The sequence below is a fragment of the Alnus glutinosa genome, chromosome 9, assembly GCF_958979055.1.
Source record: "Alnus glutinosa chromosome 9, dhAlnGlut1.1, whole genome shotgun sequence".
NCBI lineage: Eukaryota > Viridiplantae > Streptophyta > Magnoliopsida > Fagales > Betulaceae > Alnus > Alnus glutinosa.
The window spans coordinates 10467708-10491103 of record NC_084894.1 but is presented as its reverse complement, the minus strand read 5'-3'; the positions used below and the strand labels follow the sequence as shown (position 1 = coordinate 10491103).

The 23396-nt window shown below is 35.5% G+C and overlaps 1 protein-coding gene across 8 annotated transcripts; it reads right to left on the bottom strand.

Moving 5' to 3' along the window:
• Positions 1 to 2564: 2564 nt before the first annotated feature.
• LOC133877291 (E3 ubiquitin-protein ligase RHF2A) lies at positions 2565 to 11821 on the bottom strand. Of its 8 annotated transcripts, none has more exons than XM_062315537.1 (9): positions 11614 to 11819; positions 11439 to 11470; positions 11029 to 11169; positions 10888 to 10934; positions 7354 to 7416; positions 7153 to 7261; positions 6429 to 7033; positions 5986 to 6337; positions 2565 to 2869 (listed from the first exon to the last, which is right to left on the bottom strand). In XM_062315537.1, the coding sequence occupies exons 3-8, from the start codon at positions 11158 to 11160 to the stop codon at positions 6025 to 6027; spliced, it is 1269 nt and encodes a 422-aa protein (XP_062171521.1). In that variant the 5' UTR covers positions 11161 to 11169; positions 11439 to 11470; positions 11614 to 11819; the 3' UTR covers positions 2565 to 2869; positions 5986 to 6024. The 8 variants fall into 8 exon arrangements, with proteins under 8 accessions (XP_062171521.1, XP_062171522.1, XP_062171524.1 ...); XM_062315538.1 differs by lacking the exon at positions 11439 to 11470 and having other exon boundaries at positions 6429 to 6536; positions 6657 to 7036; positions 11614 to 11818; XM_062315540.1 differs by lacking the exon at positions 11439 to 11470 and having other exon boundaries at positions 6429 to 6533; positions 6657 to 7036; positions 11614 to 11818.
• Positions 11822 to 23396: the final 11575 nt, after the last annotated feature.

Sequence of the window (23396 nt, the reverse complement as noted above, 5' to 3'; positions counted from 1 at the left end):
AGTAGATTATTTAACCGTCATAACTATTTTTCATATGGTCAATCCAAGCCCTTAACCTCTTTTTGGTAGCGTTGACGCTGTCTCAAGAGACCTGTAGTATAATACTGATGCCCAGGATATTACTGTGTACTGTCATTATTAGTGGCCCCACCAAGTCCGACCCCAGGTGATCCACACAATTAACAATGTCGTAGTTATGACCCCATTCGTACATGGTACGCCGGTTACCTATAAAACCATTGAATTCAATGCCAAACATAAAAGTAAATCTCTTTGACCATAAGGTCAAACCCATATACAACCATGTGTCTACCATCCGTCCATGACAATCCACACTATATGTTCAATTATTATAAATTGTATAATAAGCAAATATCCATTTAAAGCATTTATAAACATTTGATAAATTAAAAAGCTCAAGAAAATTTTCTTATTGACGCAGGAAATAGTAGTATGCTCGGTTCATAAACATATTGCATAATGAAAAAGAACAGTTCTGTAAGTATTTACTTACCTCGGGCGATTCTCCTCACTCTTGGACATCTTAACCTTCATGTCACTGCAATCATGCTCTAGTATTAGACATACGGCACACTAAAGCTCTAATTTACGAACGGAAACCCTAATAATGCATTAAACAACCCTAAACAATAGTTACGGCGTTCATCGAACGTTCGGCATTAAAGGTCATCGTTCGACCAACAGGGATCAATCGTTCCATCTTGATGATGGAACGTTTAGTGACTGCCAGAATGCATGAACAACTTAAATCTCTAAAACTAAAATACCACCCAGCTCACCACAACTCCTAATGATCCTAAAAGACCTAACAAACAATAATAACAGGTTAAATACACCTCCAACCATAATGCACAAGATGGATGTTAAATCATGAAAAGAGTAGCTTATTGATAAAATAAATGGCCAATATCATTACAAGAACGAGATCAAGATTAGGGGTTACCTTTCTTGGAAATGAAGTCCTCAAGAGTCACATGCTCTGTAGGATTCTCTCTCTCTCTCTCTCTCTAGGGTTAGTTCTAAGAAAAATGGGGTGAAATGGGACCTAGGGTTTCATCCTAGGTCCTTAAATAGGACTTATGAACGCATAAGAAGTTAAAAGTCTTTTAAAATTTTCTATGCAGACTCTTATCAATCGTTCAATAGGAAAGGTTGAACTTTTGGGAGGAAACTTCATTCGTTCGAGAGGAAATGTTGAACGTTTAGGAGGAAGCTCTGATCGTTCATGAGGAAAGATCGAACGTTAAAAAAAAAAATACATTTTTATTTCAAAATGTATATTTAAAATACTTTTTGGATGATTTGGTTAGAGGATTATAAACACTTTATTGAAAGTCTTTTCTACGTGAATAAAACTAAGGGTTTCATTTTGTAAATTACCATTACCATTTAAAATAAACATAGTTATATATGTATTTATTTTTGGGGTAAGTGACCAACACGGCCATGTACAGATGGCGGTCACGATGCACAACATAGCTAGTGGTGTGAGCCACCTAGGGTCGGACTCAGTCGGGCCACTAGAGGTGGCTTGCTATGTTCCTCACCAAGGCACTGGTATTGTACCAAAGGTCCTACAAAACATGCCAACCTCACCGTAAGATGGTTAAAAGTACATATAAATCATACGGAGGATGATTAGGAATGTTAATATTATGAATATTATAATTCGGCATGTTTTCTACTTTAAACTTAAAAATGTTGTCTCTATAATTGCGATTAATGATTTTATAAACCTACCATTTTTCTTGTTGGCTTGATTGTAGAGATAAAATAATAATAATAATAATAATAATAATAATAATGATAATTTTATATAAATGCCCCTTTCTGTCCATTTCTTTTAACTGAACCAGGCTCACAACATGAGCCAAGTTCATGATGATTGACTTACTAAGTCGTATCGCTGATCTCATTTCACTCTTTCTTTTCACTATGTTGTTTTCACCGTGGCTCATCCCGCCTCATAAATGGTTCTCAACTCTTCTATTACCAACATTTATAACAACATTTCAACTACATTAAAGAGTTCAAGAGTATATATCTGCTCTAATTCAAGCAATGGCATCCTCTAGTTATCTTTGCAAGCTTTCAAATGGATTGGAGTGCTTTGTTTCTAAGTTTAAACTTGTGGAAAAAATCAATCATATCTTGTATGACAATTGGTGGAAGAAGTGTGTCATAAGATCGCTTGTGTCAGAAAGTAACCACCATTTCTCCATCCCCATTCAAAGAACTGCCACCAGGGTAGTTTTCAGATTTCAGTGTTTAAAGCAACTCCATATAACCAAAAGGTCAAGTGAATAAACCCTAGAATGAGACAATAGAATCAAATATCAAATGAGTAATGTTACAACTACTATAAAAATTGGGATGGCGTAACAGCAAAAATTAGCCTTTAGATCAAAGACTTATAAAAAAGAAAAATTAAAGACTGATTTTCACTATCACGTCATCCCAATATGGCAGTCGTATAATGGTGTAGTAAATAGTATTTGTCAATATCAAATACCAAATCATTGAAGACTTATTCTGAATACTCATGTATAAGAGGAAGATTATACCATATCAAATACTCATGTTCCAAGCGATCATTGATAACATCCTTAAAAGCAGTGCAACTCTGTATAGTATATAATTCACAAAGGTCTTTCATATAAATCAATTTACAAAACACATACTGATTTCTACTGCAGGAGCTATGTCCCTCTAGTTTCTTTATTCCAAATTAGATATCAGTTGCCTACGCCCTTTTTTTTCACATGTAACGAGACAATCAAAATGGCCTTGAGAGGATGGAAAAGCATCATATCCACTGCTTTTCATATCTGGAAAAGGCCAGTTCTACCTGATATCAAAGAAGCATCTTTCATGAGAGTTACAATTCTCCCCGGAAAATGGAAATATGAATTCTACATAAACAGTAACAATAGAATAAGCAGTGAAAACAAGGATTCTAAGAATGAATAGACCTATAAGATGATATCCATGCTCAGTCAATATACATCCACATTTTTCACAAATAATGCTTGAAAAATCATTTAAGATCTATTGGATGCTTTTGTAACTTACAACCAAGAAAAACTGAGGAAAAAAAAAGGGAGAAAGATGCACATATCCATTACAAAAGTAAACAAATTTTGATGACAATAAAGCTATAACATCACACCTCATATTCAACAATTATGTAGGAAAATCTCTACAAATTTCACAATAAAGCAGGCCACCTATTTGTTTTGACATTATCCATTTTCCAAGTTGGGCATGTTGCTCCCAGTATTATTAGATTGATTAAATTTAGCCATTCTTATAAATACAGCAAAGAATATATGCTGCTATTGACAAGGATCCAGGAGTATTGCCATGAAATTTAGCATAAGAGATCCAGGAATCGATCAAAAAGAACACACTAGGGCAGCTTAAGGACAAGTTATATCAAGCCAACCACAATTTGAACCTGACTAAACTTTGCCCTAAACCTAAAAATATACCTCTCATTTCTGTCTTAGTAGGAGCTGGAAGAGCAGGCTACTTCATAACCTAAACCTAATCCCAGATAGGGGTGACCTGAAAAAACTTATCTATATTAGATTTTTAATGATTATGATGTTCTTATTTACAACCATATTATATCTAAAGCCAAATGCTCAAGGAACTATAGCTCAGGGAGATTATTTTCTCTGGGCCAAATATGATATTTTAACACATTTTATACGCCCCAACTCATTTTATGTCAGGTCCCACTTACTTCCTCTCTTGCTTCTTCTCTAACCTACTGCGGCACTTATTTGGTACTTAAGATCTTGGAGAAGCTCTACACTTTGTGCCACAGTTCTCTAGGTCCACAAGCACACACTGAGATTTCTCCATTCAACTCAGACACAACTTCTGGTGTAGAAAACATCTTAGGAGGATAAGCAGAAGAGCACGCATTTGAACAAGCCTGCACATCTTGGCTTGGCTGCCAATGTCTTCCTTTGAAGTTCTCCATAAGTATAATCAAAATTTCTATCTCAGACATCATCTCCTTATGTGTAGCATTGTAGTCCAAGGAAAGCTAGGAGCTCCGATAGGCGCTCAGGCAATACCGGTGAGGCAATAGATAAAAATTTTGGACAATTGAGGTTTTAAGACCCCCGAGGCAACAGGACTTCAATGAGATGCTCCCTTTGTGCATCATTAAGTGCCTCAGAGGCAATAAGCGCTAGAAGCGAGCACCTCATTAAACTAATGACTCAATTATTAAATGTTCTTAACAACATCAATTCTTGTAGGTGTTTATGGAATGAAATAAATAATAGGTGTTTCGAGGATATGGAGAGGTCTTTGGAAGATATTTAAGATTCGTTTTTTCATACTTTGTATTTTTGGACAGTGATTTTTGTGTCCTCACTGTCGCTTAGTTTTGCCGATTTTCTTTCTAGTTAGGTGTTTCCTTTTATATATTGCCGGTGTACTTAGAGGCACATTACGCTTTTCATAAGACTGTTATTACTTATAAAAATTTAAAAAAAATTTAAAAAAAATAAAAAAAAAATCAATTCTTGTAATCCCGTAATCCCATACTCATTAATACAGACCATTCTTTTTCAAAGGATAATCTACCATCCTTAATAAAGGAAAAACAAATAACACCCATATACTTTCAAGACTTAGGATCCTAGGTCTCATAACCCTTAATCAGAACATAAGTTTTCAGTTAGATATTGATGTATTTCTCAAACTAAATTTCCCATGTAGATGCAAATGACAAGGCCACGTTGCAAATTGTAGGATTTGCTCTAAATTTGAACTAATTCTTATTGTGTACATAGCATTTTTATTTTATTTTTTATTGTGATAAACTTACAAAGTGGAGTCTTTAATGCAAAATAAAGCTTATGGTGGTGGTAGTGGTGATGATGATGCTTATAGTTTTAAAGTTCATTGGATAATAAAATAGTAGTGATTTCCTATATATTTATCACTACTTTTGATATTGGTTCCTTGCTTCACTTGGTTCAAGTATCCTTTTGGCAGTCTCTCACGCAGTCTAGAGTACTAACGCCTCTAGGAGCTTTCACCTTTGACTACATTGACCAATAGGCATCTAAAGAATCAAGAAATAGTTGGCACCAAGCACAATACTCGAAGCTCCCAAAAAATCTATGTTTAGTATATTTTTCTCAACCAAATTCTAGAACAATCGCCCACATATTGATAGAGAATAATAGAAAGATATAGCATAAAAATAATACTACAAACTATTCATACACTAAATATTATCGCAATATCCCATTAAAATGAAAATGATAGAAAGATAAACAGATATATAATAGGCATGGAAAGCCGGTACAAAATAATCAAATATCAAGTACGAGATAGAATGGGAAACATCTTAAAGCTTGTTTGGTAAACTTTTTGAAAAGTGTTTTAGGTTTTGGGTTTTGAAAAGGTGTTTTCAATGGGGATCACATTTAAAAAAGTATTGTCAGTGAGTCCACAAAAGAAAATTCATTAGCAAACTGAAAAGTGTTTTAAAAAAATTAAACAAAAAAAAATATGGGCTTATTAGAGGGCTGGCCTCCATGGGTGATGGCCACCCCCTCGTATGTGAGGGGTGGAGGCTGCCAGGCAGATCTGGCAGCCACCACGAGTGTCGCCACGCGGGGTCGTCATGCAAAAACTAGCAGGTTCGACACATCTAACACTAGTTCCTTTTTTTAAAAACCGCACATATCTTATATTGGTTCCTATTTTTTATTTTTAAAAATTATTTTTCAGACCAGTTACCAAATGTGTGAAAAGTGTAGAGTTTTGAAAAGTGTTTTCGAAATAAAAACTAATTTTATTTATTTATGTGGGGATATATTTGAAAACTTGTTTGGATAACTATTGTCTGAAAATTTTGGTGTTTGAAAACTTAAAAGTGTTTTGAAAATTTTGCCATTCTTCAGTGCAGAAAAGTTCAATATACCAACTAACCTTTATATAAGGAAATGCTTTAAGCAGGAGCAATAATGCTTATGTTGAACTGGAACCCGCAGCACATGAAGCTTGCTTATTTGCGTCTCTCAAACAATTGTCACCACTAGTCTCGGGTGTATGCTGGTTCTCTAACTCTGCAACAGAAGTATTCTCTAAACAATTTGATACAGAAGCAGCACCTGTTCTACTATTGTCTCTGGTTTCCAGACGCTCCATCATGCGTGATACAGTTGCGATCCCCACATTTACCTCTCTTTTAACTTCAGAACCAAGATCTGCCATAGAAGTGTTACGAGAAAATAATCTCTCCCTCCACCCTTTCGTGCCTTTTGAAATGGATTCTTTGTATCTGGAAAAGAAAGAAACACAGAAATAAACCAAGTCTTACAAAACAAACTCAGCAAGTTCATTCCACATGGAATGGTCGATAAAATTAATACCTTGTTGACACTGCATTTAATCGAGACTTTATCGAGTCTGAAAAAGATTGGAAATCTGAAGGTCCTGCCCTATCTTGACTACTTGATAATGGTTGACTAGAAGACCTACTGAAGGGGAAATGATGTAAATATAATACAAAGAACAAAAGAATGAAAGACAAAAATATGCATTTATGAAATATTATCGAACAAAAGTAATTTGACAATGATGTAGCGCCAAAAGAGTACCTATCTGATCCACGTTGATTGGCAGCAAGAACACTTGAACCTGATGCTGAGGCAGAAATCTGGTCAGTTTGGGGACGCGGTACCGAAGAAGAGAGTTGCGAAGGTTCTTCTCCAACAGTCGTATGAGGGGAAGATATAGCAGCTACAGCGATTGCATGAGCATTTTCACCTTCCCCCCTCTGAACTGGAGCAGAAGCAGCAGGGGGTGAATTAGGATGAGCTGAGAATACCAAGAACTGTGGACGACCTTGTGCTGATGACCTATTCCTGTGGCCTTCCCTTCTTGCAATATGGCGTGCTCGTCCCATTGCAGCAGCAGCAGCTAAGTGCTGGATTATGCGCTCCTCGAGTTCAGCATCATTTGCACCTACTGGTAACTGCTTTAGAACACAAAAGGCAATGTTTTACATATGACTCTGTCCCGGAAACTTTAGCTTATATGTGACATATTGAAAAGAGAAAAGCAGCAGCAAAATAGCATAGGCAGAGTACAAACATTATGTAACTCAAAATCCCCCAAAGTCGGATGATGAAATATAGTGGCATTTCTAGATGGATTGAACCTAAAACTCCTCTCTCGTTCTACTGCCTCAAGCAATTCCTGACTGAAAGAAGAGTAAACAAAGAATCAAATAAATACCTTCCATATGACAAGAGGAAAGAAAAATCAAAAGAAATTCATAGAGCAGGGAAAAACCTGGTTGGATCCTTCAGGCTGATGGATTGCCAACACATGGGGCACTGAGAGCTTCTCTGGCACCTGCAAGATTAAAGAAAAATTTGAAAATCAAGTCGTTTCACTAAATATTTATACTATGCTTCAATATAACATCTGAACCTTAACATGGAAATTTATTCAGACTCCACCAACAGCCAAGATGTTCTAAAGGGAAGTTAGGGTTCCATTGACACTGAAACTAAATGAGCTTTTATAAAAACAAAAACATATGTAGACATGTAAGAATCTTGACCATGACAACAAAGAAAAATGGAACCAGATATCAAGCAAGTACTCAAAAACATTAGCACAGATTGTCCAAGAACCAAATATGCTTCACAAAAACAATTAGGTCTGCAATGGGAAGTTCATCATATTCTGTCACTAATCAACATGACTGAAAGAGACCTTAGATGTTCCTAGAATGTCTAGAGTCAAATCATTTTGTAAAGAAACTTCAAGAAATGGTAGAAATCTCAAGTATGGTGGAAAATATTGCAAATATTGCAACACAATTGATTTAAGACAGAGCATGTCGAAGATATGTCAACCGATAGGGACGAAAAACAAAGCACATAATGGTTCGGTCTAAGGCCCAGTCAATGTGGGGTCGACTGATGAGGCACGACCAGTCGACCGCTTACTTAATCCAGTCTCTCATTAAGAGCCTCTTCCACTCGGGAGCTGGTGATAAATAGGATCCTGAGTACAGGAGATAGCAAATAGAAGAGGAGTCTTCTTTGGGCTTTTGGCACCCCATAAAACAATGTAAGTTCTTCAGCTTGAGGTCTCCATGGATGTTTATATTGCAAAACTAGATGGATCACTGCTTTGTCTTCCCTCCTACACATGACACACCAATTTACTTGGAAGAACTTCCTTATTGACATATGTTAAGGCGGCAATCCAAACAAAAAATTTGACTTTAGGGACAGACATGCCAAATCTGCTTCAGATGAAAAGCATTACTATGGCTTATCAAAGCTAAAAAAGAAGACTTTGACCTCAAATACCTAAAGCATTTGCAAACTCTAAATAGGCACATCCTCTCCCCTCTTTTCTGGTACTAGCCCCAAAGAAACTCAAAACATTCACAATGGAATTTAACTCCCAGTCATTTAATGCCCTTGGAAAAAGGGAAGTCCAATTGATTTTTTTCCCACATCCTTCCAAATAAGCAGCTACTAACACATCTTTATCATCAGATATGTCATAAATGCAGGATAGACATACTCAAACGGCCTCTCTTTACACCAAAAAATGAATCATCGGCCACTTTGAACTTTTGAAATGTGGAACTTAAAAGAAGACCCAATCAAACCCTTACACCCTTCCTCATAATAGCCTGTCCTCGTGTTGCTGTATCCTAGTTTTCATTGCTTCACTGTACTTGCATATCCCTATCATAGCATACCACAATCATGCTTCATATGAAATTTTCTTGTCAATGCAAGAAAAAGCAAATAACGGAAACAAGATTTCAAATATGCATACAAGTCTCAAGCATAAAGTGATTAAAGACAGCAACATCTGTTAAATAGACAACCACACATATGGCAGCATCAGTTAGGTCACACTGTTTGGACTATCTGTTGAATTACCCAATATAAAACATAATAGTTGATACTGTAGAAGAAACCCAAACTTTTTTGGAGGCAAATTACTAACAATTAATCACCATAAGGTGTTCAAGACAATTATTTATTCACCAAATCTCCAAAGACTGCCCAAAAATCACACCATGGCACATGATATAAAAGATTCAAGTAAATAGAACAGCACACACACACACACAAACACACAAGGCATGGAGAGAAGTAAAAACAAAATAGGGTAAAACATTATACAAACATTTATATATACATGCATATGTAGGTACGCATATATAGTACAAGGGAAAGAACTTGAGGATTCTATTTTTTTTTTGGATAAGTAGAACCTAAGGATAATACAGAGAGAAAGAGAGAAAAGCATGTAAATACCAGATCGCCCACCGGTAGTATTAGCCATTAGTGAAACAAAAACTCATGTTTATGATTACAATGATAAGTCAGAAACTATCATCACCCTGTTATACTCCCACAAAATGATATCCCACTTGTAGGTTCCAAGATGAAAAAGTTACAATTTAAGAGGGGAAGCCCAAGATTTAGCAAGCTGTTCTCGCCCATATCATTCCATGATGGACGTGTTTCAACATTTAACATTATTTTCAACAAAAATTGGCAATATATAAACTATGTATATATAATAAAAATATATTTATTTAGTTTTTTTCAAGATAAACTATTCTCTACAATACACCCATACTCTTCAAAAGCATCCCACAAACCATCTCACCAAAACAGGTGTAAAAGAGAGTTAAGATGAAGTAAACTCAAAAAATAAAACTGACGTTAACCACTTAATCATTACCACATATGACCAACAAAGGAAGTAAGCAGCCAACTGATAAATTGGTTCAAACATGCAGTGCCCTTGCTTGGAGCAATTCTGCCAACTTTAATTTTTCTCTTCCTAATATTCATATTGTTTGACCCAATTGCTTGTCCATGTCAAAGTATCAAACACCACATCATGCTCGTTGGTTTCCCTTAAATCCCTGTTTGACAAAAGCCACTCCTCCAAAAAAGTCCCAGCTATCAACATGACAACTATAGTAAGAACCCATCGTAAAAAGCCCACACCTTATATGCAACTGAAAACACCATCTAACATTCTCCATATACTTTCAAATACAGTAGCCTCTTTCAATGGCCACTCTGAATTTCCATATGAGAAAAAGTTTGGAGGTCAATACTAAGCAAATTCAGCTTATCCACTTTCCCACCCAAATGCTCCAAGCCCACTATGAATCACATCACTTGGGGACCAATACATTAAAATCCCAACTTATGCCCTTCGAAACTCTAGCCATATCATGTTCCAACTTAAACTAATCCTTGACCAGTATAACAATTTAACCATTATAAATTAACTTTTATGCATGTCCTGTGCATGTCATCTACTGTATCATATTCTGTTACGGCACCTAGAACCTTACAAATGCACAGATCTAATCTTATTCTCATGATTTGATTAACATTTGATGTGGCAGAGTCCAACTATCATTGTAGAGTTATGAGTCGACACCCCCATCACAGCCCAAGCCCATCCAAGGCTTGATTATTACTAAGAATCTCACAATAGTATAAAGCAAATAAGTCGTTGCTCTTAAAATTGAACTCATATGCACTATAATTCTTCAAAAAAAAAATTATAGCTAATAACTAAGGAACCATAGGCAAAGCCAGCACCTAACACCTTACAAATGCATAGCATGGCCCCCAAATCAATCTGCTTCCCATCACTTGACTCACATATGCAGTACCAAAGCTTAATTATTACTGCTAGTAATAAATTTGACACTCCCATCTCAGCCCAAGACCATCCAACCCTTGATTATTACAAATGATCATAAGAGAGGAGAAAACAAAAAACCGATGCTCTTGAAATCAAATTCATATGCACTACCATTCAAGAATACATTGCAGATGAAACTCGTGCTTGCAACTGGTCACCTGCGCAAAAGATAGACATAGTATAGTTAAAACGATACATCAATTATCAACTCAGGAAAAGAAAGATACAGAATTTGCAATATGTATACAGTACCGTCGAAGGATCACTATCACAGAAGGCTTCAAGGCAAATGCTGCAAGCATCGTCACAGGCTTCCTGGATTCCACCCTCCACAAAAGCTGCGGCTGATGTCAAATGGGACTCCGACTTCTTGGCCTCCTCCATCCCCTGAGCCTAAAAGATTCCATCCCCAATATTAGTATTCGATAATTTCGTTGTTTATCTTTTCAAATAACATAAACGGAAGCAAAGACGTGACGGTGCGGACGATTAATACAATTCGACTGAAGGCTCAAAGCTATAATAAAACCCATCCACTAAATCCGATCGAATTCACAAAAAAAAAAAATCAAATTAAAATTCAGCTCCTAAAATAACAATAAGAAATTCAAAACATCCAAACATTCCAAAAATAACCAACAACCAGAAAATTAGAAACCCACTGAGAACTTAAGGTTTCGACCTTCTACTGTTCCTGAGAAAAAACAGGCCGAAATAAAATGAGAATTCGGAACCTCAACAGTACAATTCAAGTAACTCCCAAAACTTCCTTCTCAAAATCTCTCAGCGACTAAACAGTACAATTAGAGAAAATAAAACACAAACATCAAAACGCACCGAAATTGCCTCCATAAAAATCGTGATTGACGGGATCTTCGTGCAGAGAGAGACGGGATCGAGCAGGAATTTGAAGAAACCCTAGATTACATGCACAGAGCAAAGACCTGGGAGACTCAGACTATGTAGAGGGAAGGGAAGCGAGGGAAGGGAACCTTAGCTCGGTCTTCCACTCAATACAGTTCCTCCACGTGGCTCTCCTAAGGAATATCTTTCACCTTTAACGACCCTGTCACTCTGTCAGTTTCCCCGCCCAATTATTCTATACTATTGCCTTTTGTCTTTCCTTTATGGGTTTGATTTTTATTTTTATTTTTAATAGAGTTAACTTTTTTTATTTTTTATTTTTTATTTTTAACTGGTATCTCACCGATGTACAATTAGGTGACGTGGCACCCCATAAAAAAAAGGAAATCACAATGGGGTGCCAGGTAGGGTTGGCAAATGGGTTACTGTGTTGGGTTTAGGTTGACCCGACAACCTATTTAGGTAAAACTAAATCCGACACGATTAGCTCAACGGGTTGAGACGCAAAACCCGAACACAACACGTATATACATGTCATAAACGGGTCATAGATAGGTTGATGTGTCATAAACGGTTGACCCGTTTATAACTTGAACCCGTTTAGCCTAAACTCAAACCTTATACTTCGTGTTGGATTCGCGGGTCGTGTCAATAATTGCCAACTCTAGTGCCACGTCACCATAGTTGTACACTCATGAGATACCAATTGAATTCGTAACATTTTTCCTGATACAAAGAATGATTTTTACTGTCACATCATCCCAATTATTTGACAGTTGTATAGCACCTACTAATTAAATAGCATTACTCAACAAATAAATATATTTAAAAAGAAAATAGGGAGTAGAAATTTAAAAATAAAAATAAAAATAAAAAATAAAAAGAAAAATAAAAAAAATAAAAAGATGCCAATTTTCACAAGTGACCTTTTGCACGTAATGCATATATAAAATTATACAACATCAAGTGTTCTTTTATTTCATCTAAATAAATGTGACGAAAATTCCGAAAGAGTAGATTGGCAACATGCATAATTGAAATTGTAAATATAATTGAAGGCAAAGCTTTTAAAAGAGAGATGATTGATAAAAAGTCATGGTTTGAGCTTCTTGAATGTTTTATGGATTTTACTTATACATGCACCAAATTAATTTATTGAGAAACACACGAGAGTCGTTTTCAACGATTTTTATAATGAAAAATGTTAGATTTATAACACCAATACAACAACTGTACAACAACTCCTCACATGAGGGTAATCTTTATATATATATATTTGTTATAGCCTAGCAAACTACGATGAGGTGCCCTCTACTATAATTTGTATATAAAAAAAAACTATATATTTCTTTATTTCTGTTTACCGTAAGGCTTTTGTTTTGAATGAAGATGGAATTTATGTTAAAAAATAAAAATAAATAAAATAAAATAATAAGAGGGGGGGGGGGGGGGGGGGGGGATATTTGTTTATTCAAATAGGTCTCGGTCTCAATCATAGCGTTCCAATATAATAAGTTGAAAAGTATAAGCTTTTGTTTTATTTTGGTCGATTAGAAATGCGTACGTGACATGTAAAGTGCAAATTGTGCAATAATAGTCTTGACTTTTGGTTACCTTTTTGTCGCGTCTGGTTGGGATAATGTATTAAAAGCGGAAGGATTTCACGTAAGGATATCGAAGTATCGACCGTTTTGATATAAGGATATTGAACTTTTAAACGTCTCAAATTAAAGTATTTAAGTTTCTAAACATCTCAATAAAGAGTAATCTGTTAGGATTTGTTGTTAAATCTTGCTAAAATTTTTAAAATGTCCTTGCGTTTATTTTTATAAAAACAATTATAAAATATTTCATAGATTTAGGTATGGGTATTATTGTAAATTCCGTTTAATTCTGACCAACACCTAAATCCTAACAATTTTTTTTTTTTTTTCCTAAAAAACAAGATGGGTATTTTAAAAATTTTGACAGAATTTATCAGGAAATCCTAACGGATTACCCTTTATGGAGACGTTTGAAAACTTGAATACCCTAGTTTGAGACGTTTGGAAGTTCAATACTCCTAAATCTAAATAGTTGATACTTCTGTACTCTTATGTGAAGTTATCCCATTAAAATTTTTGAAAGTTTTGAAAATTATTTTATTTGGTTGTATTTAAGATTACATGTATCTAGATTCCCTTCAACCTCCTTTTACTAGGAACGTAAATTCTCTTATGAGAGAACTACCAACAACTTCTCTACAATCTATTTCGTTCCTTAAATATAAGAAAAATCTCAAAAAATAAAAAAAAGTCACCTGCAACAACTTTTCCATATTGCTCCCTTAAACATTCAGAACGCTACAGTGCTACTAAAGGTAAAAACTTGGTTATGGTTATCAGTTATTGGCTAAAACCGGTAATCATAACCAGGGTAGCTGGTTAACCGGCGATTACCTGTTGGTATTCGGTTATCCGAATCGAGTACGAATTTTTTTAAAAATCGATTTTATTTCAAACCTGAGACAATACTTGAACATCAAAGCTTTCTTTCCATTTTCTTTTCTTTGTTTTTTTGTCTGGTTTGTTTTCGATGAGTATATGTTCATCTATTTATATTCAGAATGACCTACCTGTTAGTGGTTATCTCTTTGCATTGTCACTGAAATATGTTCCAAACCGAACAAATACATAAAAATATATAGGAAAATACATAGGAAAATACATCTTTCAAAAACAAAAATGCTTGTACTTTTTTTTTTTTTCAAGTAACTGCACTAAACATTCCAGCACTCCCCAGGCTTTCTCCGTAAGGTATTATCTCTATATATGACCTATATATTACATATATAATATTTGTTATATTTATTATATTTTAATTAATAAATATAATATACAGTATTATGGTTATGGTATTTTTTTATTACTTTAAATTACCGTAATAGAATCGTTTATTTGATTTTAAAATCAATTAATAATATTATTTCCTTGATGGGAGGAACAATACGGTGTTTACCATATTTGAGGGTCCCTGACTTAGCTTATAAATATACAGCATGTATACACCATCAGTACGGCAATACAGTAAGGCATAACTTAGAAGATCTCTCAAATAAATATAATATATTTTTGTTCTTCATATCTTCGTAGAAACTCTTGAGCAAAAATAACTAGAAGTAAGCCTAGATCCATCTTTTATTTTCCGCAGCACATGTTAGTTGGACATAATATATTTATATGTTCTAACATTCTCAATTTCCAAATCTTTTTTTTTTTTAAAAGAAAAAGAAAAAGAAAAAGAAAAAAAAAATATATATATATATATAGTAAAATTAAGTGGGTTCTTGCTGATCGACGGGTAATAATTATTTCAATAAGGAGTGGGAACAAAAGCTCTCCAGTAAGCTTTGCTTCTCCATTTTTTTTTTTTTTTAACTCTTGTTGTCTTCTCATCCTTTACAATTATTCCCACCATTAAAGGCTTTTCAGTGTGTTCTATTTCGTTTGCTAGCTAGCAAGGACGAAGCTGGGCTGGCCTGCAGGGCATGGCCCCAGATCATTTGAAAAAATAAACTAACAAGTATAGTTTGATTTTCAGTCTATTTGGCCCTTATCTATTAAATTTTTTTCCTACTTGTTAAAAATTTTAGCCCATTTTTGCCGTTAAGGAGGAATAAACATTTTAGAACTTATCTGTGTCATTTGGTTCTCTGTGAAACAGTTTATAATTTGTGAAGAAATAGAAATGAATTAAAGTGTAGGTGCAGGCTGAAAACAAAAGAGCAAATTTCTCAACATATTTTTTTGAAGGTTCGTTCTTGGGAAGATGAAGATTTAAAAAAAAAAATCTTGAAAATATTGATCTTTGCAGGAGTTGGAATCTTAATGAAGAAATTTTGTATTAATAGGCGATTCAGCCATGCCGTGAAAAGCACTACTCCACCATATTGTGCAAGGACGGAGGGAGGGGGGGCTGGCAGGGGCCATGCCCTCCCCCCCCCCCCAAAAAAAATTTCCTTAAAAAAAAAAATTCTAAGGTTAAAAAAAAAATCTCAAAAACAAAAAAGTTAAAAAGTCTATTGGCTCCTACCAATAATTTTTCTTTTTTGTCACTAGCCCCTGCCCATAAGAACTTCTGGCTCCGTCCCTGATATTGTGACTGATATTATCTATTGAATGGAATGAAATATTTGTTTGTGTTGTAGATGATGTAGTGTAAAATTGAGAATAAAGAAAAAGATATGAAAAATGTATTGTAGAAAAGATGGGTTCTTCTTCTTTTTTTTTTCTAAGCACAAAAAAGACTCAAGAAGGTGTTCAAAACTTAAAGATAAAGAGATATCAAATCCACTCAATATATTTTATATTTATACTTTGACCACATATTTTAATTTACTTTTCGTTTGGCTCTCTCCTGGCCAAATGTCTCACTCCGTCCCTAAATGCTAGAAAGTGTGTCATGCGAAGCTGGGTGTATAGTTTTGCTCGGTGATCTTTTATCATTGTGTTTGCTGAATTTGTTTAAGGTTTGTTATTTGATTGACTTCGATCAACTAATTATAGGTTTTGTGGGAAAAGAGAGATATGGTCTTTACCATATTTGAAACGTACTATTAGTTGGTTAATTTTGTAATGAATTTTGATTTTTCTTCTAATCTTATTTCTGTTGCATCTTTAAACATTTTTTTTCATCGAATAATAAATATATGAGAATAGTGATCAATAATGTTCCTTAATTGTTCTTAGAAAAAATGGAACAAAAATTTCTTACAAACCGGTTTGTAGGAAATTTTCTACAACCTACATATAAGATGCTTCTTATATATTTTTTTTAATAGCATTAATAAAAAAACATGTGATTCTCACATGTTTAAAGGACACATGTCCTTTTTTGCATGTGGGTTGTAGGATTTGTAAAAAATTTCTGTCCAAAAAATTTAATGTTTAATATGCCAGTAGAGGAGTCGAACATTAAAGTGATCAATAATGCATTAAATGTTCCTTAATTTTTCTTAAAATCCAACTTACTTGAACATTAAAGTGATCCACATAAGGCATAGTTGGTTGCTAAAGGTTTCAATCAAATGAATGGCATCAACTATCGCGAAACATTCAGTCCATTTATCAAGCCGGCCACCATAAACATAGTTTTACCTCTTGCAAAGTAATTTAATTGGGGTATTCGTCAAATGGATGTTTTAAATGCGTTTATACATGGTTTTCTAGATGAAAAATTTACATAGATCAACATCAAGGGTCATAACATCCCGACTTTTAAAATAAGTCGTAAGTGGAAATTTTATACCTTCCACGTGACATTATTACATATATTAGAAATCTCGAAATGGAATAATTTTTCTTTTCTCTTAACAGTACTGATGAATGCCAAATATTGCACATGTAGACCCCTTAATTTGCATTTACTAAACCTTTAGTTTTGTTATTTTCTAATGTTTTTGGTTAGTTTTGCTATTTTAGTATTTTGTAGGTCATTGAAATAAAACAATAGCTTTATGGTGAAAGAAAGCACACTTTGAGAAGACCTAGATAATGTAGTATGTTCAACCACATCAAGGAGAGGACTAAATCGGAATTTCTCTAATTGGAGTCAAAATCGGATTAGAATTCAGATTCTGCACATGTCATAGTATTTTGACCATAACTTTCAGCTCAAATATCCGATTAAGGTTAATCAAGCGTTGGAAAGCTAATTCAATTTTCTACAAATCATTGTGAAATATGATTTTCCTAATTCGGATGTCTGCTATGCCAAAAGTGCCCCGCAATAAAAGACCGCAAATCTTGACAGATTTGGAGTCATTTTCCTTCTTAGATTAAGTTTTGAGTCTCCTACTCAAACTAGGAGACTAACCTCCAATTTTTCTAGGAATTCTAGGGCTTCTAGGATTTGTTTTCTCCCTATAAATAGACCTCTAAGGCTCAAGAAAAAAGGGGAAGAAGCTAGAGACCAAATACATTCTTTTCTTTTTAGTTTAGTTTTTTCTTTAGTTTAGGATTTATTTTTCATAGCCATGTGTAGCTAATTTTTCAACTAAGGTTGAGGATGAAGCCTCACCATTGAAGAGCAACAGTATTTTCATGTAAGTTTATACTATCCAATTTTATTTGGTTTAATTTTTCCTATGTTTTACTTCTTTTCAATTTGTGAAATGATTCTTGGATATCTTTTGTGATTCAAGAATACATTTGATGATTTGAGATAATTTCACATAATTGATTGCTTGGGTTTTTATTTATCAAAACGTTGGATATTCATTGTGTTTCGTTCTACGGATACATTTGATGATTTTGTTAAAACCGGATATCTTTTGTGATTTGTGCAAATAACAGATTCATTGAATGATTTAATGATTTTTTGAAGCATAGTAGAACATACATAAGATTTGTATGGTGAGAACTTCGGATGTGTATTGATGAACATGAGAATATGTTGCTATGATTTGGTGGGTGTGGATTCCAAAACCTTAGTACATTTTCTTTTGTTTTATTTTACTTTATTTACTTTATGTTGTTTTTCTTTTTATAAAAAATCAAACGTTTTTTTGGAACTAGGTTAAGATTTAATTAATTTAGTCATAAATTTATTTTTAAGAACACAATTCCCTGTGAGATCGACCTCGCACTTGCAAAACTCTTTTATTGTAAACGATTCGTGCACTTGCGAGTACAATTAAAATTTACATCAAGTACAATCCCCTAGAGGAGGCTGGGGTGGCTCGCCGACACCCCTGGCCCCGGCCCATGGTGGTTTGAGTATCGATCACCATGTCACGGGCACCCTGCAATATGTTACCTTGACCTGCCCTGACATTGCCTACTCCGTGAATTAGTTGTGTCAACACATGCAGTCTCCAACTAATTTTCATTGGACAGCCACCAAACGGGTGCTTCGCTATTTGAAGGGTTAATTCCATTGATTTTGAGTTATTTTACAGCAAGTCTGATGTTCATCTTCATGCCAACTTTCACTCTGATTGAGATATCAACCTCAACTATGGGAGATCAACCAGTGGTTTCGGTATTTTCCTCAGCCAATGTCTTATTTCTTAGTCTATCAATAAACATGTGGTGTATCGGTTCCAGCACTAAGGCTGAGTTGCACATACCAATGTCTATTCCCCCTACACTTTGCTGTGATAATGTGGGTGTTATTGCTTTAGCTTCGAAATTGATTTTTCATACTTAAACCAAGCACATAGAAGTAGATTTCCATTTCATCTAGGAGAAGGTCACCAACATGGATATTAAAGTCAAATATATATCCACTCTCGATGAGGTTGCTGACATCTTTACCAAGGGGCACAATGTTGCTCGCTTCTCAATCCTCAACGACAAACTGCAGATTCTAGCTCCCACCCCTAAGTTTGCACAGGGGGCTCGGGGTCATGGATTATAAGAGAAATCAGGCTTTTACGACAGTTTGTTGTAGATGCATATTGTTGTGCTGAGGCGGCCTGTTTGAGATGGAAAGAAAGAAATCAGCTGCTTTTGAGAAATGAGTGTGCATCGGCTTTATTATAAAGGAGATATCGTGCCAGTATCTATTGACAAATGAACAATTCTACCATCATATTTTACTGGTACTGCAAGATACATGGTTCAAAATTACCAAGACGCTACAGCGATATGGCAGGGTGCTAGCTGGATGCTTGGACCAGTTCTCAAGTTTCACATGCAACCCAAAGTGGCAAAAGATTTGCGCTTTTCGAGAGTTAAGTTCTGTGCAAAACTAGAGGAAAGACTGGACATTGCTGCTAGAGTTATTAAGATAAAATCAAACAAACCACTTCGTGGTTTAAAGAACGGCTAGCATTTTGGCAAAGTAACTTCAGTATTTTTTTTTTTTACATGTTTCCTCCCCTTGCTGTTCTTTAAATACGTGAACTCGTGTATTTGGTTCGTTCTGAGTTTTCTATTTTGCTTAAAGCTTCTCCAACATATTAGCTAAAAGTCTCATATTAGTTAAATCTAGCTAAAATTGCCTCTTTTCAACCTCCAGAAGATTAGCTAGCTAGATCGAGACTAGGTAAAATGCATTTGGTGCTGCAGTGAGTAGCAAGAAATTGTTATTCACTATAGCACACTAGATCATTTTTAATTTTTAATTTTTATCTCCATTCTCTCTTTCTCCCTCTCCCTCCCATCCTCGCCTTCTCCGTCAATGTAAAACTCCCGGCTTAGTCAATGTAATAGTTTCATTTTAGGGTTAAATACATTTTTTTCCCTTGAGTTTTAACAACTTTATTTTTTTTTCTCCTTAGTTTCACTTTCGATCACAGGTGGTACCTCACTTATAAACATATATTCAAATAGTACCTCAATTCATCTTCCGTCAAGAAAATTAACGGAATTCCACTTCAAACCAATCAAAACTTGACAAGTGTCATATACCTTATTAAAAAAAATTTAAAAAACTTAAATTTAAAAATCAAGAAAAAAATGTTAAATATTATTTAACTCCCTGAACTAACAGCCGTTAGTGATGTAGTACCATAAACTGACAACTCACATAATATGGTACTCTAAACTACCAATTAGACACTCCGATAGGAGATTCCGCCTTCTTGGACGAAAGACTGGCCACTTGCATGGCACATGACCAATTTGACCAAACTTGACCCATTTTACCTTCGTGGGGATAATTATTATTATTTTAAAAAAAAATTAAAAAGAAATGCTAGAGGTGGCCGGCCCCACCTTGGGGGTGGGTCGCGCGACAACCCCACCTCTAGGTTGGCCCGTGAACCATCCCAAATGGGGCTAGGGGTGGCTCGCGGCCACCCCCATGCACCTGGGGTGGCAGTGAGCCACCTATGGGGTGGCTCGCTTGTTTTTTCAAATTTTTTTGTTTTTTTTTTCTAAAAAAAGAAAATATTAATTTTTTTAGCTTTTTAATTTTTGATTTTTAGATTTTATATATTATATTTTTAATATGTTAATATATTTATTTTGACACATATCATCATTCTATTGGTGATGACGTGGCACACTAACGGAATCCGTCAAGTGTTTTGATGGAATTTTACTACAGGGATTAAATTTCTATTTTGGTATACCCCGCGAACATTAGAATTATTTTTTATACCACAAAGTTATTTGTAATTTAGGCCAATCACAAATATTGATTCTGCATTTATCTTAAAAATTAATTTGTTAAGTTGTTAATTTTTATATATATTTATATTTAGGGTAATTACTATTTTTTCCATGAACTACCAACCTTCGTCAATATGCCCCCACGAATTGACATTTTCACCACCTGACCGCATCGAACTACCATTTACTTATCAAAACCTCTATTCCGTTAGTCAATCTCGTTAAAAAACTTGAAATGACTAAAATATCCTAACTTTATAATTAGAATTACATATTATACCCTCAAAATTAAAAAATAAATAAATAAACAAATAAAAAACAAAAAGAAATGGGGTGGCTGTCATTGGCATCGGACACCTCTAAGGTGGCTTGTCACCACTTTCGAAGCTAGGGGTGGCCGCGCACCATCCTTGGCTTGCATCTCGAGTGGCTTACAGGCCACACCAGAGCAAGCTTAGGGTTGTCGCGCAGCCACCCCATAGGCTAGAGGTGGCCTTCGAGCCACCCCAAAGAGGTGGCTCCGGCTACCTCTAGGGCTCTTGAACCTGAGGGTGGCCGCGCACCACCTCTGGCTTGCATCTGGTGTAACACCCCGGTCTCATATTGGGAAGAGATAAATAATTCACATAGAATGAGTGATTTATAAGAGATAGATGAGTGCTAAGTCCCGTTACTAGGTGAAACTGAGCTTTATAAATAATTTTAGGAAAAGCTTCAAATTGACTAGTCTTTTTGGAGTGATAGCGCAGATGTGACTAGCGCTTTTTCCATGAGTCGTTACAAATGATATCGGAGCCACCTAGTAACGCCAGGCCATGTGGTACTGGAGCACTACATGATGTGACCCTAACGAGGACGTTAGAAGTTTAAGAGTGGGAGTTTGTAACACCCTGGTCCCATATTGGGAAGATAAGTAGCTCACATAGAGTGAGTGGTTTATAAGATAGTCATGAGCACTAAGTCTCACATTACTTAGTTATTAGGTAAAACTGAGCTTTATAAGGAAATTTAGGAAAACTCCAAATTGACTAGTCCTTGTAGGGTGATAGCGCAGATATGGCTAGCGCACGACACAATATTGTCCGCTTTTGGCTCCCCTGAACCAAACTTCCCAAGAGGCCACCCATCGTAGTACTACTCTCGCAGAAGCACACTTAACTGTGAAGTTCTGATAGGTTCATGGCAATCATGGCTTTAAAATGTGTTGTGTCAAGAAGGGTGCATTTATTCATATAAGCACATTCTCATTCCCAAGCGATGTAAGACGTCACAATCACTCCCTCTTGAGACCCAATGTCCCTGCTGGGGACCTTTATGGGATCCCCTCATTCTTAGAGTCCCAATAAGTGTTTGTTGGCGACCCTCACGGGCTTGTGCATGCTCCCCCCATCTTAGGCTGAGTAATGGCTCTGATACCATTTGTAACGGCTCAAGGAAAAGCACTAACCACATCTGCTCTATCATCCCAAAAGGACTAGTCAATTTGGAGTTTCCCTATAATTCTTTATGAAGCTCAATTTCACCTAATAACTAGGCAATGTGGGACTTAACGCTCATAACTATCTTATAAACCACTCACTCTATGTGGGCTACTTATCTTCCCAATATAAGATTAGGGTATTACATCTGAAGTCACCCCAGAGCATGCTCAGGGGGTCATGGTTGCGGGTTTGCTAGTAGCGCGGGCCACTCGATGTCGGACCCAGTCGGGCTGCTAGTATATGACGATATGCATACATATTCAGGGCATTGATGTTGTATTACAAGTCTCTCGGAACAACGACAACCTTGTTGGGAAGGGGATAATATCCTAAATAGACCCTGTGGAATTGTACTATGATATGATTTTGTCATAAGCTTGTACTATATATAGTACAAGCTCATGACAAAACCATAAGCTTCGGTCATTAAGCATGATTTGCCTTTTCGATATGTTGAGTATGAGGGCATAAGAGAGATGATAAAATACTTGCATCCTGATGCACCGTGATAAGTCTTAAATTATTCTATTCAAGACCCCTTAATTTACATTTGCTAAGCCTAGTTTGTGTTTTGTATATAACATTTTGTTGTAATTTTGTCTTATGTCTTATTTTTAGGTCTTAGTTAAAATCTAATTCAAAACACTTAAATTAGACCTGGAAATACATCAAGGGTATTTTAGTCATTTCCAGAGTTCAAGATTGTTCCTGCGAGTTGAGGAATTGGCTAAGGCAATTCGATCAATCGACTTGGCTAAGGCAATTCAATCAATCGACTTTATAATCGATCGATTGAAGTTCATCAATCGAAGAAAAATCGATCGTGCGATATGCGATCGATCGAACCAGGACAAGCCCAACTGCGATCGAGCAAAATACGATCGATCGACTTTATAATCGATCGATCGAATTCTCCGTCTTCCAGAAGATCAGATATTTCCAGATCTTTTGAATTCTTTATGTAATTCAAATCAAAAGTTGGATTTTGTGGACAGAAATGGACGCCAACCAACTCTGAATACTTGGCTAGAATTAACTCTTGTAGTCCTTTTATAAATCCAATTCTTTATAAATATGAGGATTAGGATTTAGGTTTAAAACATGCATCTTTTGGGGGTTTCGGATTTTCTCAGGTGTATCACTCAATTGTTAGTGTTTTGTAATTCCTTTGATGCAC